Source organism: Falco peregrinus, chromosome 1 (assembly GCF_023634155.1).
Source record: "Falco peregrinus isolate bFalPer1 chromosome 1, bFalPer1.pri, whole genome shotgun sequence".
In the NCBI taxonomy this organism is placed as follows: Eukaryota; Metazoa; Chordata; class Aves; order Falconiformes; family Falconidae; genus Falco; species Falco peregrinus.
The window spans coordinates 19,223,270-19,238,236 of NC_073721.1; the positions used below are offsets into that span (position 1 = coordinate 19,223,270).

The 14,967-nt window shown below is 48.9% G+C and overlaps 2 protein-coding genes across 6 annotated transcripts in view; one reads left to right on the forward strand and one right to left on the reverse strand.

Moving 5' to 3' along the window:
- LOC101918031 (core histone macro-H2A.2) overlaps positions 1-3,078 on the forward strand; it is a 28,626-nt gene extending 25,548 nt beyond the window's left edge. For all 5 annotated transcript variants that reach the window (XM_055820023.1, XM_055820022.1, XM_055820018.1 and 2 more), the window contains one exon: positions 2,847-3,078. In XM_055820023.1, the coding sequence (XP_055675998.1) occupies positions 2,847-3,012 (166 nt within the window). In that variant the 3' untranslated portion in view covers positions 3,013-3,078. The remainder of the gene's footprint in view (positions 1-2,846) is intronic.
- Positions 3,079-3,927: 849 nt separating this feature from the next.
- On the reverse strand, positions 3,928-10,214 carry AIFM2 (apoptosis inducing factor mitochondria associated 2). Its single transcript, XM_027783428.2, has 8 exons — positions 10,018-10,214; positions 9,020-9,135; positions 7,504-7,623; positions 6,997-7,089; positions 6,574-6,682; positions 6,213-6,365; positions 5,249-5,449; positions 3,928-4,380 (listed from the first exon to the last, which is right to left on the reverse strand). Exons 1-8 carry the CDS (start codon positions 10,190-10,192, stop codon positions 4,226-4,228), a joined length of 1,122 nt encoding a protein of 373 aa, XP_027639229.2. The 5' UTR covers positions 10,193-10,214; the 3' UTR covers positions 3,928-4,225.
- Between the last annotated feature and the right edge of the window lie 4,753 nt (positions 10,215-14,967).

The following is a 14,967-nucleotide window of genomic DNA, read 5'->3' on the forward strand; positions in this document are numbered from 1 at the left end:
AAGAAATGTTACGCAAGACCTCCTAACTGTAGTAGTTGTTCTTTCATGTTGGAATTCACACACTTACATTTAATTTGAAATGTAACTAATGATTTTGTTAGTAATGCCCAAAGAGTAGAGTAAATAGTACAGTCTGGTTGTGTTGTCCTGGTAGTGAATAAAATGAAAGTAAAACTGTATTTTGATCAGTGAAGTTGCCACACATCACTGAATACACAGGAGGTTAAAATGCCATTTTTACACAGACACTTTTCAAAACAAAATAATATTTTTATGGATCAGGACAAAAGAATAAATAGAGGGGCGGTGCAATTTTTAATTATTTTTCTTCCTTTATACATAGATATTTTTTTTGTTTATATTGTTCAGTCAAAAGAAAACATGATAAATTGTTTTACAAAGTTCATCTCTCAAAAATGAACTGTAGCTTTTAATGCTAGTAGAAATAGTCTCTATAGACCTTATGTCTCCAATGAGCATTATCTAAGAATAATCCAGTCTTGGAGCATTACTCTTAGTGCAGATCTTTCTGCTGCTTAGTTCCATTTCACTCTCTGTTGCTCTTGCAATTACCTCCAGAATATAGGGTAAGTCTTACCAGGTGCTGTTGGTTTACACTTTTATTTACCAAAGGATCTCAAAGTTGTCTGAAAAAAGGCAGTTTTGCAAATAAGACATCATGGTTTTACTATCATTTTAATCCACCTACATGTCTGGACAATAAATGCTGGGGGTTTTGGGTAGATCAGGGATTAAGCTGTATCAGTTCTGTGGATTTTCATGTTTCATCTGTCCCATCTTTGAGACTATTTACAGTAACTGATACAAAGTAACAATAGGTGGGATATCTCAGTTGTGCCAGGGCTTTTCACCTCAATGATCTTGTCATTAAAAAGTAAAGAAGTGCAGTTCAAGTGAAATTACTTGTGCTGTGAAGCAGCTATAAATTAACTGAAAAACATTTTGAAAAAAACCTTATCGATAGTTTGCTGCCAGAAAGGCGTATTAGTTGAGTTGCTGCAAATGCTGTCCGAGGACTAGAAGTAGGAAAATCTGTTTGCTAGTAATCATTTGGATTACAGTGGATATGGGTACAGCAGTTGTTGATGACTAGTTTTCAAGTTGTTTTTTGGGTGGTTTCTAATATAAATATGATAAGTACTCTGAAATCACTTACATAAAATTGAGTAAGGAGAAGTGAGTAGTACTAAACTTAGAAAGGGAAACAAAAATGCATGCACATCGCAGTGCTATCGGGACAGGGGAGCAGGGGAAGAAAAAGCATTGCAAAGGCAGCTCTGGATGCTATTAAAAGAAATACGGTGGGTTTTCAAATGTAAGGATTGTTGGGCACTGGGATGGCTTATCTGTGTATTCTGATGTAGCCCCATCACTGAAGATTTTCAGGCGAGAAAATTTTTTTCAGAAGCAGAAAACTTATATATAATCCTGCCTCAGAGGAAGGACATGAGCTAGGTTGTACTGGCCAATGTTTTTTTGCATGGATCTGACTTCCTCTGGAGCATTATCCTGCGGTAGAATCTAAATAGGAGGCATTAAACTCAAGAGCAGCCAGCAGAGTTATGCCCAAAGACCCGTCTGAAACCCCAGCTGGGTCTTAACTCACCTTCAGACAATTCAGTGTGTCCCAGTAAAGTCTCATCCATACTCTCCAGGGTATGTGGCTTCCTACATTCTCATGTGGCAAGCACTGCGTTGACACTCTTCGGTGTCGTGCAAAATGAGCAGAACTATTACAAGCGTTGTCAGGCAGCAGAGAAAATCCAGCAGGGAATGCAGGAGAGTGTCTTTCCCTCCAGATGTCATTGGCAGAGATGCATGTGTCTTCTTCAGGAGGGGATACTTTCTAGGTTAAGGAATCTGTTTAGTGTTAGACAAGTAGAACAATGTGGAGACCTTCCTAAGCATGAGCATACTGCAAGGCAGAGTATTTCATTAGATAGGTATCAAGGTCAAACTGTAAAACAGTTCTTGAAATTATGTCCAGTATTAAAGCAGTTGTATTTTCACATAAACAGAGGTGCAAAGCAGCTGACCTTCGTAGCAACTGTGCTCTTTGCAGTGTGCTCTCAGCCAGTTCCCTTGTAGTACAGAGATGAGGGTGAAGGAGCTCTGTTGCAGCTGAATGGTTTTGTGACTTGAAAAAAGGAGTATGGGAATGATTAAGATGGAAAAAATGCTGCTGCTGAGAAACTGGAATCTCAAGGATGTGGGCCAGGTGCCCTAAGAGATGTCAACACAGTTGAAAAGTCCACTTACTGTAAAGACTGGTAGCTTTTAGCTTTTCGGATTGTAGGTTAGAGAATGTCGCCATCAAAATGAATGAATGAATGTATCTTGGCCTTAATTTGGACTGGGGTTGTAATTTCAATTATTTTCACTGATGTCTCAAGCGAAGTATTTTTAATGATGGAGTGAGGACATCAGCGAAGTAGTTGATGTATTTATATTTATTATTTTTCCATTTTCAACTAAAAAAATAATCATTGCTTGAACTTTTTAGCCTGCCCAGCATGGCATGGAAAACTTTAATTCTAAGAGAGAGTGTTAAAAAACTTTGTGTGGTTATGAAAAGTAGAAGCAGATGAAAACAGTAACTATGCCAGCAAGGAAACTTAATAGAACAGCAGATGAATATTGCTATCAAAGCCATGGGGTTTGCTTCTGGGATTTACATATTGCAAAACTGCTACTGGCAGTGTCCTAACAGCAGCCTGTAGTTGTGGTACAGCAGTTACAGCTTGTTCCTTTCAGCATCATGTGTGCATAATGCTTGCACAGTTGGCTGACACTCACTTGTTCTGTTTTCTTCCCCTACCACGTAGAAACTGCTTCCCAAAACAGACGGCAGCCCAGGTCACTCTAAGAGCTATTTCCACCCATTTTGACGGCACCAGCTCTTCGTCCTTGAAGAACATTTACTTTCTGCTCTTCGACAGTGAAAGTATTGGCATCTATGTGCAAGAGATGGCCAAGCTAGACACTAAGTAGCAATGGCAGCCAAATGAAACTTTATTTTTCAACAAACTTGAGTAGCATTAAAAACATTAGAGGTGGGTTTTATTTTTTCAATGTGATGAGGCGGGGGAGTGGTAGTAGTGTGATGTGTTGTGACTTGATGAAGAGCTGTGACTAGAGATGAGAAGGGTTTAGTCCGATTTCTTCATGCTATCAGCATCCTCTAGCCATTTATATCACCTTAAATAACTGAGTTACCATTTCTTTTCAGGAGTTTTAGTGTCCCTTGTTACTTTAGTTTAGAAGTTTTTAAAGAGTAACCTCATTTTAGATTTGTAGTGATAAATTTTTCATACACACACACACATACACACACACACACTTTAAAGAAAGCTCTTAAAAGTGTTCTGCTCCCTTTTCCCCTCCCTTGAGGGTAAACTTCTGCCTCCAGCCCACAGAGAGGGGAAGAGGATTTTAGAAGTGATGCATGAGGAGCTTGTTTTGCTTTTAACTCACAATAATCTCTGTAATTACTGGGAATATTTCATGGTGATTTTGTTTGTTTTATAAGAAAAAAGAAAAAGATGTGTCAAGTGTGGTTATTGTTATAAACCTACTTTTGCTCTGGGAATCTCTCACCTTAAAAAAACCACAAAACAGCAGCATCTGTAAATAAGTGCTTGCTGTATCACACTTAGCACACAACTAACCAGCTCTTCTGGCTGAAGCATAGAGCTATGTGACATAATTAAAGCTGCTGTGGAGATGCTGACACAAAGCTGCATTATATTCTGTTGAGTTCCAGGTTACCATAGCCTCTTCAAGGCTTTAGCCATTCCTCCTGCATGCTGCAGAGCAGATTGCAGATCTGTAAGAGGCAGGTAGTATTTAGAAGAGCAAGAGGAGAGAAATCCAGGGAAAAACTACATAACAAACAAACCACAGAGATTTTGAAAACTACAGTGTTTATTGTTACTAATCAAGATAAACCAAGTTTCTTGCTCAGAGCTAGAACAGGGAAGTAAAGAAATATACCTCCCCTGGTTTTTATCATGAGAACTTCTGTGCGCTTCATTTGGAAGGTGCTTCCTTCCCCTTTACAGCAAGGCAACCTTTAAAGCAGCATGTGGACAGGTGGTTTTAGGAGGTGCTGCAGGAGACAGTAGTGGTCTGCCCAAGCAATATAAGTGCACCCTCACCCTCTTCCAATTGCTGTATTCCTTGCTGGTTTATTGCTGATACCCTCTTAAGAGGGCATTGTCTGTCCCATTGTCTTCCAGCTCTTGGAGACAAACAGGTCCCGGCTCTTAGCAATGGTCACCAAGAGACGTCCCACATAGAAACCATTCACCTGTCCTACACCATCGTTCCTACCCATTGAAAGCAGGAATGTTAGTGACCCTGGAAAGAAGATGTAGAGGTTTAAGTTAAGCCGTTTTAAAGCTAAGTATGAAACCTTACTACATGCAGGTGTTGTACTTCCTCCAAAATCCCTCCCTTCCCACCCCTCCCTGGCTCATACCCACACAAGCTAAGCACAGGACCCATGTGCTGAATGACAAAGAAGCAGACCCAAGGAGAACTACTCACAGCTCTCTCTGTCATCTGCTCTACCTCTTTCAGTAATAGGAATGCTGAAGGATTGGGCTGTCTGTGCACATGGTGTAGAATGATTCTCTCCTCCCAAGAGGGAGTCCAAGAGGTAAACAACAATTTATGTAAAAAGAAACGTAAATAATCAGGGCAGCCTTTAAAAGCCAAATTGCTGTCCAGATACCCTCCATCCATGTGGAACAGCTTTCAACATAGTTATGGCAAGCACTTACATCAATTGTTTATTAATGAGACCCATCACCTCGCTAGATTTTTGAGACTATATTGTTCAGTTTGTGCTTGTGGTATAGTTTAAGGGGAGAAAGGAGGAGAAAGTCAAGTCATCTTGTTCCTAGAATTCAATTGGACAGTAAGCAATTTAAAGAAAAAGAAGCAAGTTTCATGAGTAGCAGACACCCACAAGTAGATATATCAGGAAGACATTAGTGAAGAAAGGACACGTTACATCTGTAGACTGACACAGGTAACTAATGTCTACAGCATCTTTGGCAAGAACTAGGATGAAGCCTGAGCTATAAGCTTATAGTCACCCCCAGCTGTGAGTTCCTTCACCTCTAATCAGTGTCCCATGCAAGTTCTGATGTGTAGGTGTTTAACAGCTGTGCCCTGCAGAAAAGCAGCCCAACAGCTAAGGCCAGGTGGTAGATTACCTTACCTGGTTCGTAGGTTTTAAGAGGCTTATGTGTCAGGCTGTTGATGATATTTGTCACTGCAATGTTGGCATGGAGCCCGGCGTGGTAGGCCATCTTTGGTTCTTTCAGATCTGCACAGTCCCCAATGGCATAGATGTTCTCATAACCTTCCAGCTGGAGGTGCTTGTTAACTTTCAAAGCGCTGTTACTTGCCATTTTGTCCCCTGTTTTTCCAAACAGTAAGTTCTTAGAAGGAGCATGTTGCTTATTGTGGCCTGAGACCCCAAAATGCTGATGATGTTATCAAACATATTGACATGAAGTGAGGAGTTGGGGTTTCGCCATCTTTGCTACATGTCAGGGAAGAAATGCTTTTTGCCTTGCTGTAGTTAATTATTGCAGTTTCATGCAATGACTCATCCTTTGGTATTGCAGTAGAAACATTGAGAAACATTTAGAGCTCACATACATAGCGTGAGAAAGAGACTGTATAATGGTCATACTGCTCCATATTTGTAGTGCCATAACTGAAACTGAGCTGTGAGAGGATTGAAAATGTATCACCAAATAACTGACTGGCTGAACGCCCTGTGACAGTGATAGGTCAGCGAAAACGCTGAAGGTGCTGGGCCTATTTTTGCGCAGCACTCAGAAAGCTTGTATCTAGAATGAAATGCTGGCCTTGACAGCAGGAGTTACCATCAGCATCTATGTGTCACCTGCCTCATGCTGAACTAGGACACTAAGGTTCCTTGGAGGTATTAGCAGAAGCTGGAGAAGACTGTTGGCCACTTAATCTATGGTCTGTAAGCTTCTGAAGGTCACATATCACAGTTAAGTATTTAATGTGATGTTGGAGCATTTGCTGTATCATGGAATAACCACTGCAGGTTGTATGAGGTTGATTCCTAACTTCACAGTACTCAAGTACAAGACGTTGAAGAACTCTGTTGCTTCTCCCCACCCAGCGTGGTTTTTTTCACTTACCAAATGCAGCAGCATATGCTGAAGAGTTAATCTTTATGCCTGTGCATAGGACCACCATGTCGGCAACCACCTCGGTGCCTTTTTCTGTCCTTACTACCATGTCCTTCTGGAACTGGTTTAGTGTGAGATTTTCCACATCACTGACCCTTTCACCTGTTGCAAGAGAACACCTCGGGTCACAAACCTTTACTAGGCTGCTGCTCCCAGCCAGCCCAGATGTATCTAGAGAAACGGGAATTCGAGGGAGCCATGCTTAGTTAAAGTCAGAAAGAGGATGTGAGAAGGAAATGCTCTGGATAAAGGAAGAGCAGTTTATAGAGCGTCAGAGTCTTGACCTTCAGAGACATTGTTAAGTACGTACTTAATAAGAGCCGCACTCCTTTTCTGAGGAGAATCTCTTTCACCTCCTGACGGACGCTATCTAGCAGCTCCACATCAGCTAGCGCAATTTTTGAGTGAATGAGGGTGACCTGTTGGGGACAAAACAGCAAACGGGGACACAGGAATGGGACAGGACTCGCCGCATCCAGGCGGGAGCAGCTATAGCTAGCTTCCTTCCACCCCACTGAACGCCCAGGGAAAGTGAGCCAGTGAAAGGCATCTAGTGCCAGTAATTGCTGGGGATGGGCTACAGGGTGCTCTCAGAAGAGGAAGCAGTAGGGGTGAAGGCTGCCGTTGCCTGGAAACTCCTGATTTACAGTGATCTGTAGGATCCAGCAGGACCATCACAGAAGAATGGTCTCAGAAACAAGGATGAAGTTAATTGTAACCAATATGCTACTACCTCTTTGGCTGGGTACTCTGTTTTGATCTCAGCAGCCATCTCGACTCCAGCAGCACCACCTCCCACTACCAGTATGCGCTCAGATTTCTCAATCTTGAAGTAAAGAGGAAACTTGTGTTACAAGAGAACTGTTAAGTGCAGGAAGCCAGATACCTACAGCCACTCTGTGAACAGACCTTTCTGAGGTACAGCACCCGCCCTACAGCAATAAACCACCTAGTTCATTAAAAGGAAACAAAAAAAATGAGAACCCCGTGCGCTCTTCATGTGTATGGTGCAAGACCATTCAGCATTTCAGGTTTCCCCTTGTGCAAACAGCTGATCTCCTGGGGCATGCTCAACGCCAGACAAGCTAGCACATGTTCCTTGTCCTGGTCTGTCCCTGCAGGCATCGTGTAGCCTCTTGTTCTTAGACATGGATGACTCCAGATACCCATAGTGGTGTCTGGGACAGGGAAGCTGAACAAAGGCAGGCAACACTTCCTAGGAAGTAAGTTGATTCCTCACCTCTTTAACCATGTCTTCATAGGTCTGGATGGCACTTTCCATGTCAATGTCTTTGTTGAACTTCCCAGGGAATGGCCCATCGCTGCCTGTTGCAAGAATGAGATGGGAGTAGTGTAGCTCCTGGGAAGGCAGAAGGTGGAGCAGGATGTTAGGCCTCTTAAAAACAGAGCCTAGCACACAGTTCTTAGCTCATAGGTACTATTCGCCCATTCCCTCTCCTCCAGCCCTCACCAATAACCAGGAAAGTACTTGCCACTGTCAGAAAGTGACTTTGGGAAGAGACCTGGTACAGGTGACACCAAGTAACTGCCTTCCTCAGGGTCTGAGAGAAGCGTCGTTCTTCAGGTAAGCTGAGCTTTAATAAAATTGCCATAAAGTTATAGGAAATAACTTGGTATTTATGTCAGAAGCTGCCAACACAGCTGGCTCCAGAGACTAGCTTCTGTCCTTCACCCTCATCGGAACAGAGCTGAGATGCTCTGGCTGAAAAGTTATCGGAGCTGCTGCCCATATTTCTTCCTGCAATCTGATAAGGATCTGAGCTCCAGGGTTAATGGTTGAGCTCTAAATCCACCTCTAAGAATAAAAGCTTATCTGAGCACTAGATGGGGTGTGGTATTTACCGCTCGCCCACATCCCAACATAGCTCTAGGCCACTTGGCTAGAAGGGAGGTGCCATTTAGCGTGTGCAGGGAAAGATGGTCTCTTGTTGCTGGGCTCTTCAGGATGAGTAAATGCTACAGTCTTTCTCCACATTGCCTCTTGGTTTTAGATGCCTGGGGGGCTGCTTCTCTGCCTGGTTTCATTCCTCGCTACCCCCTAGACTTACAGGGCCAGTATTAAGCACGAGCATTTGTGTATCTGCCCACAGGTGACAGAAACCTAGAGAATGCAATCAGTGCCCTTCCAGAGGGCTTGGGCATTGGCGTGTTTGGGGTCAGGCGTTTCAGCCAAGCAGACGATTACATGAGAACAGGAACCCTGTTGTGCATGTGAACTCTCAGCCCAGGGGTATTGGATCGGTCAGGGTTCACGTGCTCAGCTGACCTATACTGTAGGAGACACTGGGATGTTTGCCACAACCGAACAGGATTCCCAGCTCTCGTCCCACTCGAGGGCAAAAGTTCTGTTTGTTTTTCCCGGAGCAGGATTGTGTCCTGCACACGCACACCCCCTCCCTGGCAGATAAAAAGCTACACTCCTCTTCCTGCTCAGAGGCACAGTTTCTGGAGGTGCCCTGTGGTCCTGCTCATCTCGCTCTTTCCCTCCAGAGGACTCCAAGCTGACAGCAGTCTGAAAACTAAATTCCAAGTCATTTCTCCAACCAGATGTCACCAGTCAAAACCAACAGAGCCTACATTTGGAGTACTGCATTCTCACAGCCGTGACATAGCTGAAGAGCAACCCTGCAGAGGAGAGACTCGCAACACACCCTGCTGAAGGCTGGCTCTTGCACATTAGCAGGTGATGCCATAAGGCAGCCAAGTTACTGATTGCAAGTTATTGCATCACCTACCTCGCCATCACTGAGCAAGACTTGTTGCCTTCCAGGGTCTATGCCAACAACCTTGCCTTGGCGGAAGCTCTCCCCAAAGGTGACAGAGTAGGAGATGAATGTCTTCTTGGCAAATCCTGTGGTAAGAGGAGACAACAGGGAGGAGATCTCTGTGGAGGCTAATGAACCCCTCTTCCCTTCTCCCCTCACGCCATCCTTGCTCAGACAAAAGGACTGTATGCACCTGGGACCACAGGCTCGGCCTCTGCTGTGCAGTATCTCTGCCAAGCAACGAGCTCCAGGACCTTTGCCTCGAATTTGGTGACAAGACCAGCTCCTCAGAGGCCCGGTGACACCCTCGGCTAGGTTGCTTTGTCTCTGCTCCCCATACAGAATTTCCTGTACTGGTTTGCCAGTAAGTGCTGCACTGTGGTCCAGAGCATTTCAAGCAGGACGTCCGAGGCTTTTTGTCATGTTATCTGCCTCTTAGACAGAGCTTTCGACATCCTTTTGATGGTTGCTCCCAGCCTTGAACGTGAGATTTTCCACCTAAATCCCCAGTGACAGGAGTAATGGGGTTAGCCCGGTCTCCTGAGCGAGATCCCAGACAAGCCTGAGCAGCTCGCTGACAATTTTATCACCCAGGGCCTCGCTGCTGAGCTGCTCGACATTTCAAGTGCTAGACACAGACATTATTCACCCGTTCCAGCTGCCGCCGGTTTTAGCTTAGTCACCTTCTAAACTCGAAGTTTAAAAAAAGAAGGCCCGTTCCAGTAGTTTTTGCTCAGTTTTCCCAGCGGACATGCAGTTCGCCTAACGCAGACGGTCCGCAGGTCCTCGCAGAGCCAAGTATTTGTTTTCCAGACGGAAAACACCAAGTCGTTCAGCATCACCGGGGCGGAGGAGGCACTTGCAGTACCCCATCCCTCCGTCCTCCCCGCGCACCCCCGAGCCGCCGCAGCCAGCGGTGGGGCTGAGCTGGCCCGCCGGGACCACGCGGGGCCAGGGCCGTGCCTTACCGCTCTGCACGGCGGCGCGGAGCGCGGCCACGTTGTGGTGGAAAGCATCTCCGGCGTCCACCAGCACGAAGGGGATGGCCCAGGCCTTGAGCAGGCTGGCGGCCGCCGTGCCCCCGAAGCCGCCCCCGACCACCACCACCCGCACGGAGCCGTCCACGGACAGGCGGGACCCCATGGCGCGGCGCTGCCTGCCCCGCCGCGGTGCGGAGCGGTGCGGGGCGCGCCCGGTGCAGCCCCCGCCGGGAGCCGGGGGCGGGCCCGCTGCGGGGGCACGCCCGCCCCGCCGCCCGCCTCCCCGCGGCGGGAGGAGCCAGGCTGCCGGCGGGGCTGGGCGGCGCCGGGCCGGAGCGCGGCCTGCGGGCCTCGGCCTTGCGGGGCGGCGGGGCGCTGCCTCCCGCCGGGGCGGCCGGCCCGCCCAGGGGAGCGCCGGAGTCCCGAGCGCGGAGCTGCCACCTTCTCCACGTCCGCTCCCATACACGCTCCACGTGAGAAGGGCACCGCCGGGATCTTCCCCGCGAAGGGCTGGCGGTTTAAGCTTTAAGGCCCCCGCGCACGCCCTCCCGTGATGGCTTGAAGGCTCCCTCCGCCCCTCGCTCCTCCGGCCCCGTGCCGAAGCCCCCTTCCCAGGGGGTCCCGAGCAAAACGCCCCCAGCCCGGTGGGTGGGGGGCTGTGGGCTGCCTGAGTAAGGCAGCCCGGGGATGGCCCGCTCCCCTCAGCAAGGCAAAGCACTCCCTTGGAGGGAGAAGGGAAGATGTGTCTGCTCCAAGGGGCGGCGGGAGAGGGAGCCCGGAGAGGGCTGTGCGAGGGAGACGAGCCCAGCACCACCGTGGTGGAGACAGTGGGATGTAAGGAGGAGCAGGGAAGGGCCGGGGAGGTGGCCAAGACCCCTGGAGAAGGGGAGCAGAGAAGGTTTATAGTAAAAAGGACATCCAAATTGTGTTCTTCCACAGCGCTGAAACTGCCCTGAAGACTTCTGGCTCCTGTGGCATTCCAGATAAATATAGCTGCCGGCCACGTGGATAAATATAGCTGCTGCGCACAGCGCGCTGCCGAGAGCCGGCAGGGCTGCCCCCGCGCTCCCCTCCCCGCCGTGGTTTGAGGGCTCCCTCTGCTCCTCCTCCTTCCTCCAGCAAACACCCCCCTCCCAGCGGGGACCCGAGCAACGCTCCCCCAACCGCCTGGGTGGGAGATGATGAAGGAATCGGCATCTTTTGGGCCCTCCCAGCGGGGACCCGAGCAACGCTCCCCCAACCGCGTGGGTGGGAGATGATGAAGGATTCGGCATCTTTTCCAGGAGGAGCACTGGGCTCAGGGCTGCCGCCAGAGGGTGCCGCCAGCTCAGCCGTGGGGACCTGGTACGGAGGACACGAGTGTCCAAGCCCTGCATGCGGCACCAGATGCTCAGGGGCTCGAGAAGGGTGACAAAGGGGTTGCAAACGAGACGTTCTGCACCGCACACTCTGCAGCCTGGCAGAAAGCTGGGGGCAGAAGGACGGAACAGCCGGTGATAAGGCTGGGAGTGGAGGCAGGTCCGTGGTAGGAAAGCCCACGGCCTCTGCTGAAATAAGCTGACGGCAGGTTTGTGCTTTTTGTTACACAGGACTCAGCTGGAGGATGCTAGAATTTTCATTGGGGGAAAAATAATTTTGATCAATCCAGAAAATATAAATCCTCCAGAGCTGCTAAACACAGAGACGCCTGTGTTTTCCAGCCAGGAAATCCAGGAGCTACAAACGTCCAGAGGCTGGGAAGTGTCCCCAGGGTAACAGTGCTCCAGGTCTGTCTGCTCCCTGTTCTCTCTCCAGGTACCTGCATGGGACTGATCCTGAGGAGGCTGCTGCGATAGCCTGGCATTGGCCAGCTTTGGGAAAGAGTAATTCAACGCAAAAATTGTAAAAACCCAAACTCGCCTCCATTTCTGCAGGGAAGAACTCAGCAATCAAACCCTGATTTTTAAACTCCCCTCAAATTACGTAGGCTGGCTTGCTTCACGCCCCACGTGTGCGAACCCATCCCACTCCTGGCAGGGTTGTCCTTACCTGCATAACTTCCCTGGCATTTCATCCCACTGGAGCAAAGCTGGATCAAAGGCCCAGTCCTAGAAGATGGGGAAACTGAGGATGAATTGCCACTTCCCACATGCTACTGCCCTCTCCCCCTTCCCCTGCACCTTTGTGCCCAGCTCTGGCTTTTACAGAGGCAGTTTTTGTTTTTTCATGTCAGGCATTTGCATATATTTTACAGCACATACCCACTGCTTGGAGAACTCAATTACTCCAAGAGTACCTGCCTATTTTCCCCAATCATGTAGTGTTTTCTCCCTTCAGGTGTATTCGTACCAGACTGGCACAAAGAAAAAGATTCTGTTCCTGCCCTAAATCTGCTGTTTACAAGACAGATGTCTTTATCCTGCCTCCAAGAAAAAGGCAAAGGGTCCCAAGGCGTTGCCAGCGGTGGATTTGGTTGTGTTCAAATTAAGACAAAGTCACTGGCGAGGACTGCCCTCCACAGCTTGCTCCCAGGCAATGAGGGCTATTGTTGGGTGAATTCCATCGTACACCAGAAGATCAGGGTCACCTTTCAAAAAATCAGGTTAAAAGCTTCTGGGCCAGCGAGCTGGAGATGCTCACAAGCAAGACAAGGTCAGTGGTGAAAAGCATGCCCAAAGCAAACAGGGGGTAAAAGGAGCCTTTGTGAAAACCTCGCATCCAACTTCAGGTAAACAGGAAGAAACTTAAAATACTCAAAAGTGTGGTCAGAGAGAGCTTTCTGCTGGTGCGTGCTCAACACTGGGAAATATGTTGTTTTGATGACATTTCTCCAGCTGGCTGCAAGCAGATGGCTGCAGTAAAAGCTGGCCAGCTTCAAGAGAGGGTTTTGTCTTCTGCTGGTGATCTATTCTGTGAGGAGGCTGGGGGCAGCAGTCAGCCTGCTCTGGCTTCTTCCAGGCTCCCTGGCCTCTTCATCACAGCTGTCCTGTGGACCATACGCTCCCTGTGGGATGGCAGGGGTCCAGTGGGAAGGAAGAGATGTGGGGAAGGGGCTCTGCGGGATGCTCCTGCCCCAGCTCTGCCGCTCTGAGGCGCCACACAGGCAGCATGGGTATGTATCTGTCTGTATCCTTCCCTCATCAGGTTTAATCCAACATCAGCCAGAGCTAATAGACATCCCTCTGAGTCTGATTAATCAAAGCATGGGTACAACGGTGATGCATGGGAAGACCTTAGGATGCCACAAGCACCGCTGCTCTGCGCTTGCCTGAGCCCCCTGTAAGCTGTCCTGCCCACCATGAGCATCTCAGGGCGGCTTAGCCTCCTCAGCTTTGCGGTAGCTGTCAACAGGCTGGAAAAGCGTTAATGTCCCCCCCTTCACTCCTCTGCCAGAGAGCTGCTCTCCTTCCCGGGCTGGCCCGAAGGCCCTATCCCTCCCGGGCAGGTCTGAGCTGCTGGTGGGGTCCTGTTTGTCCCCCCACTGGCAATGTCACTCCCGTAAAGCCAAAGGAGACTTGTCCCAGCTGCAGCTCTTCCTGGTCTCAATGCGGGAGGGGAAAACGTCGCTCGCAAACTTAAAATAAAGAGATGATTCAGAACCCGACAACAAATGTCATCAAGCTTGCTGTGCAGTAATCGCTCCCAAGGAGACTGTTACTGTGTGTCTTGGCTAGCAGCTATCTCCGCAGAACCCGAGGACAAGCGCTCTCGTCCTCTTCTGTATCAGCAGCCTCATGCACCACATTCTCTCTGCCCGCAGACGTTGCCTGCACATCATCCTGCGACAGCCCCCGTGGCAGCAGCAGCGCTGCAGCCTTCCAGATGCACGGCTCAAGGCTGCGCTTCAGGGAAAGGGTATTTTTGTGTCTTCCAGGGGTGAGGTAAGGGATTGCTCTCCACTGGACAAACCGCATTGCCTGTCTTCACACTTGTCCTGGGGCTCCCCATTTTTGTTCAGGTGATCTGGTCACCCTGCATACCTCGGGGACCTCTGCCACGGCTGGGGTGGAATCAGGTCAGTCCAAGGCAAAGAATTCCTGGAAAAACCAATTCAGACCAGTTCCTGTCTACTTTTAAACATCGATAGTGTCTATTTTAGACCTTATGAATAAAATTTACTTTTAGCAGAAGTCAAGAAGGTCCCATTTTATTTATTCTCTCCACAGCAAACCTTACAGTGACATCAGCTTGAGAAGCCCAGCTGCTGGCTGCTTCCCACAAACCACAGCACCAAAGTCACCTTATTTCGGTTAGGCTGGACCAGCCAGTCACGTGTATCTATAGGCAATGCATCTGTATGTGCCAGCTGGTTGCAGATCCCACGTGGAAAAGGGATTCAGGAAAACCCCAAAGGTGAAAAGCAATAGTCTCTGTGATTCTGTGGAACTTTGTATCCAAAAGGAGAGCTGTGGGGAACCGGTGGCAGGGGTCTGCCTTGTCCCCGAGCAATGCCACAGTGCTGTTCTCCTTGTTCCTGGGATTGAAGCGGGCTCCGTGCCAAGGTGCTCCCCATCTCCTCTCCCCCTGTGCAATGCAGCAGGGCACTGTGAAAATCTCATTTCCCACCTAACCTCCTGCCACATGCAGGACGACTTCGCCAGGCTCAGCATGCTCTTGTGACAGAGTTCATCTCACCCGTCTTCAGGCACCTACAAATTAGGGCTCTCAAGAGGCTCACCTCAGCGCAGGCTTTGGGGAACCGAAGCGTGGCCAGTTTCATGGCAGGCCCCAGCACAGGGTGCGCACGGGCAGTGCCAGGGCTCTCCTTCCCCTCGGAGGAAAACCCTGCTCAAACAAGTCCCAACAACCGCCTTTGTTTTTACATGGTGCAAATCTCCCCTACCCCTCCAGAGCCAAGCGCGTGGCGCCCATTAGGAACTTCATGGAAATGCCATTTTGTAGGAATTCATCCCTTGTGCTGTGATCCAGGCAGGTGCAACGAGAGGCTCCAACAGCTTT

Coding starts and splice junctions, on each gene's coding strand:
- AIFM2 (XM_027783428.2), bottom strand. CDS start 10,192: ATGGGGTCCCGCCTGTCCGTGGACGGCTCCGTGCGGGTGGTGGTGGTC. Junction 7,624..9,019: donor TCTTGCTCAGTGATGGCGAG/GTAGGTGATGCA, acceptor CTGCCTTCCCAG/GAGCTACACTACTCCCATCT. Junction 4,381..5,248: donor TCTTAAAACCTACGAACCAG/GTAAGGTAATCT, acceptor TCTTCTTTCCAG/GGTCACTAACATTCCTGCTT.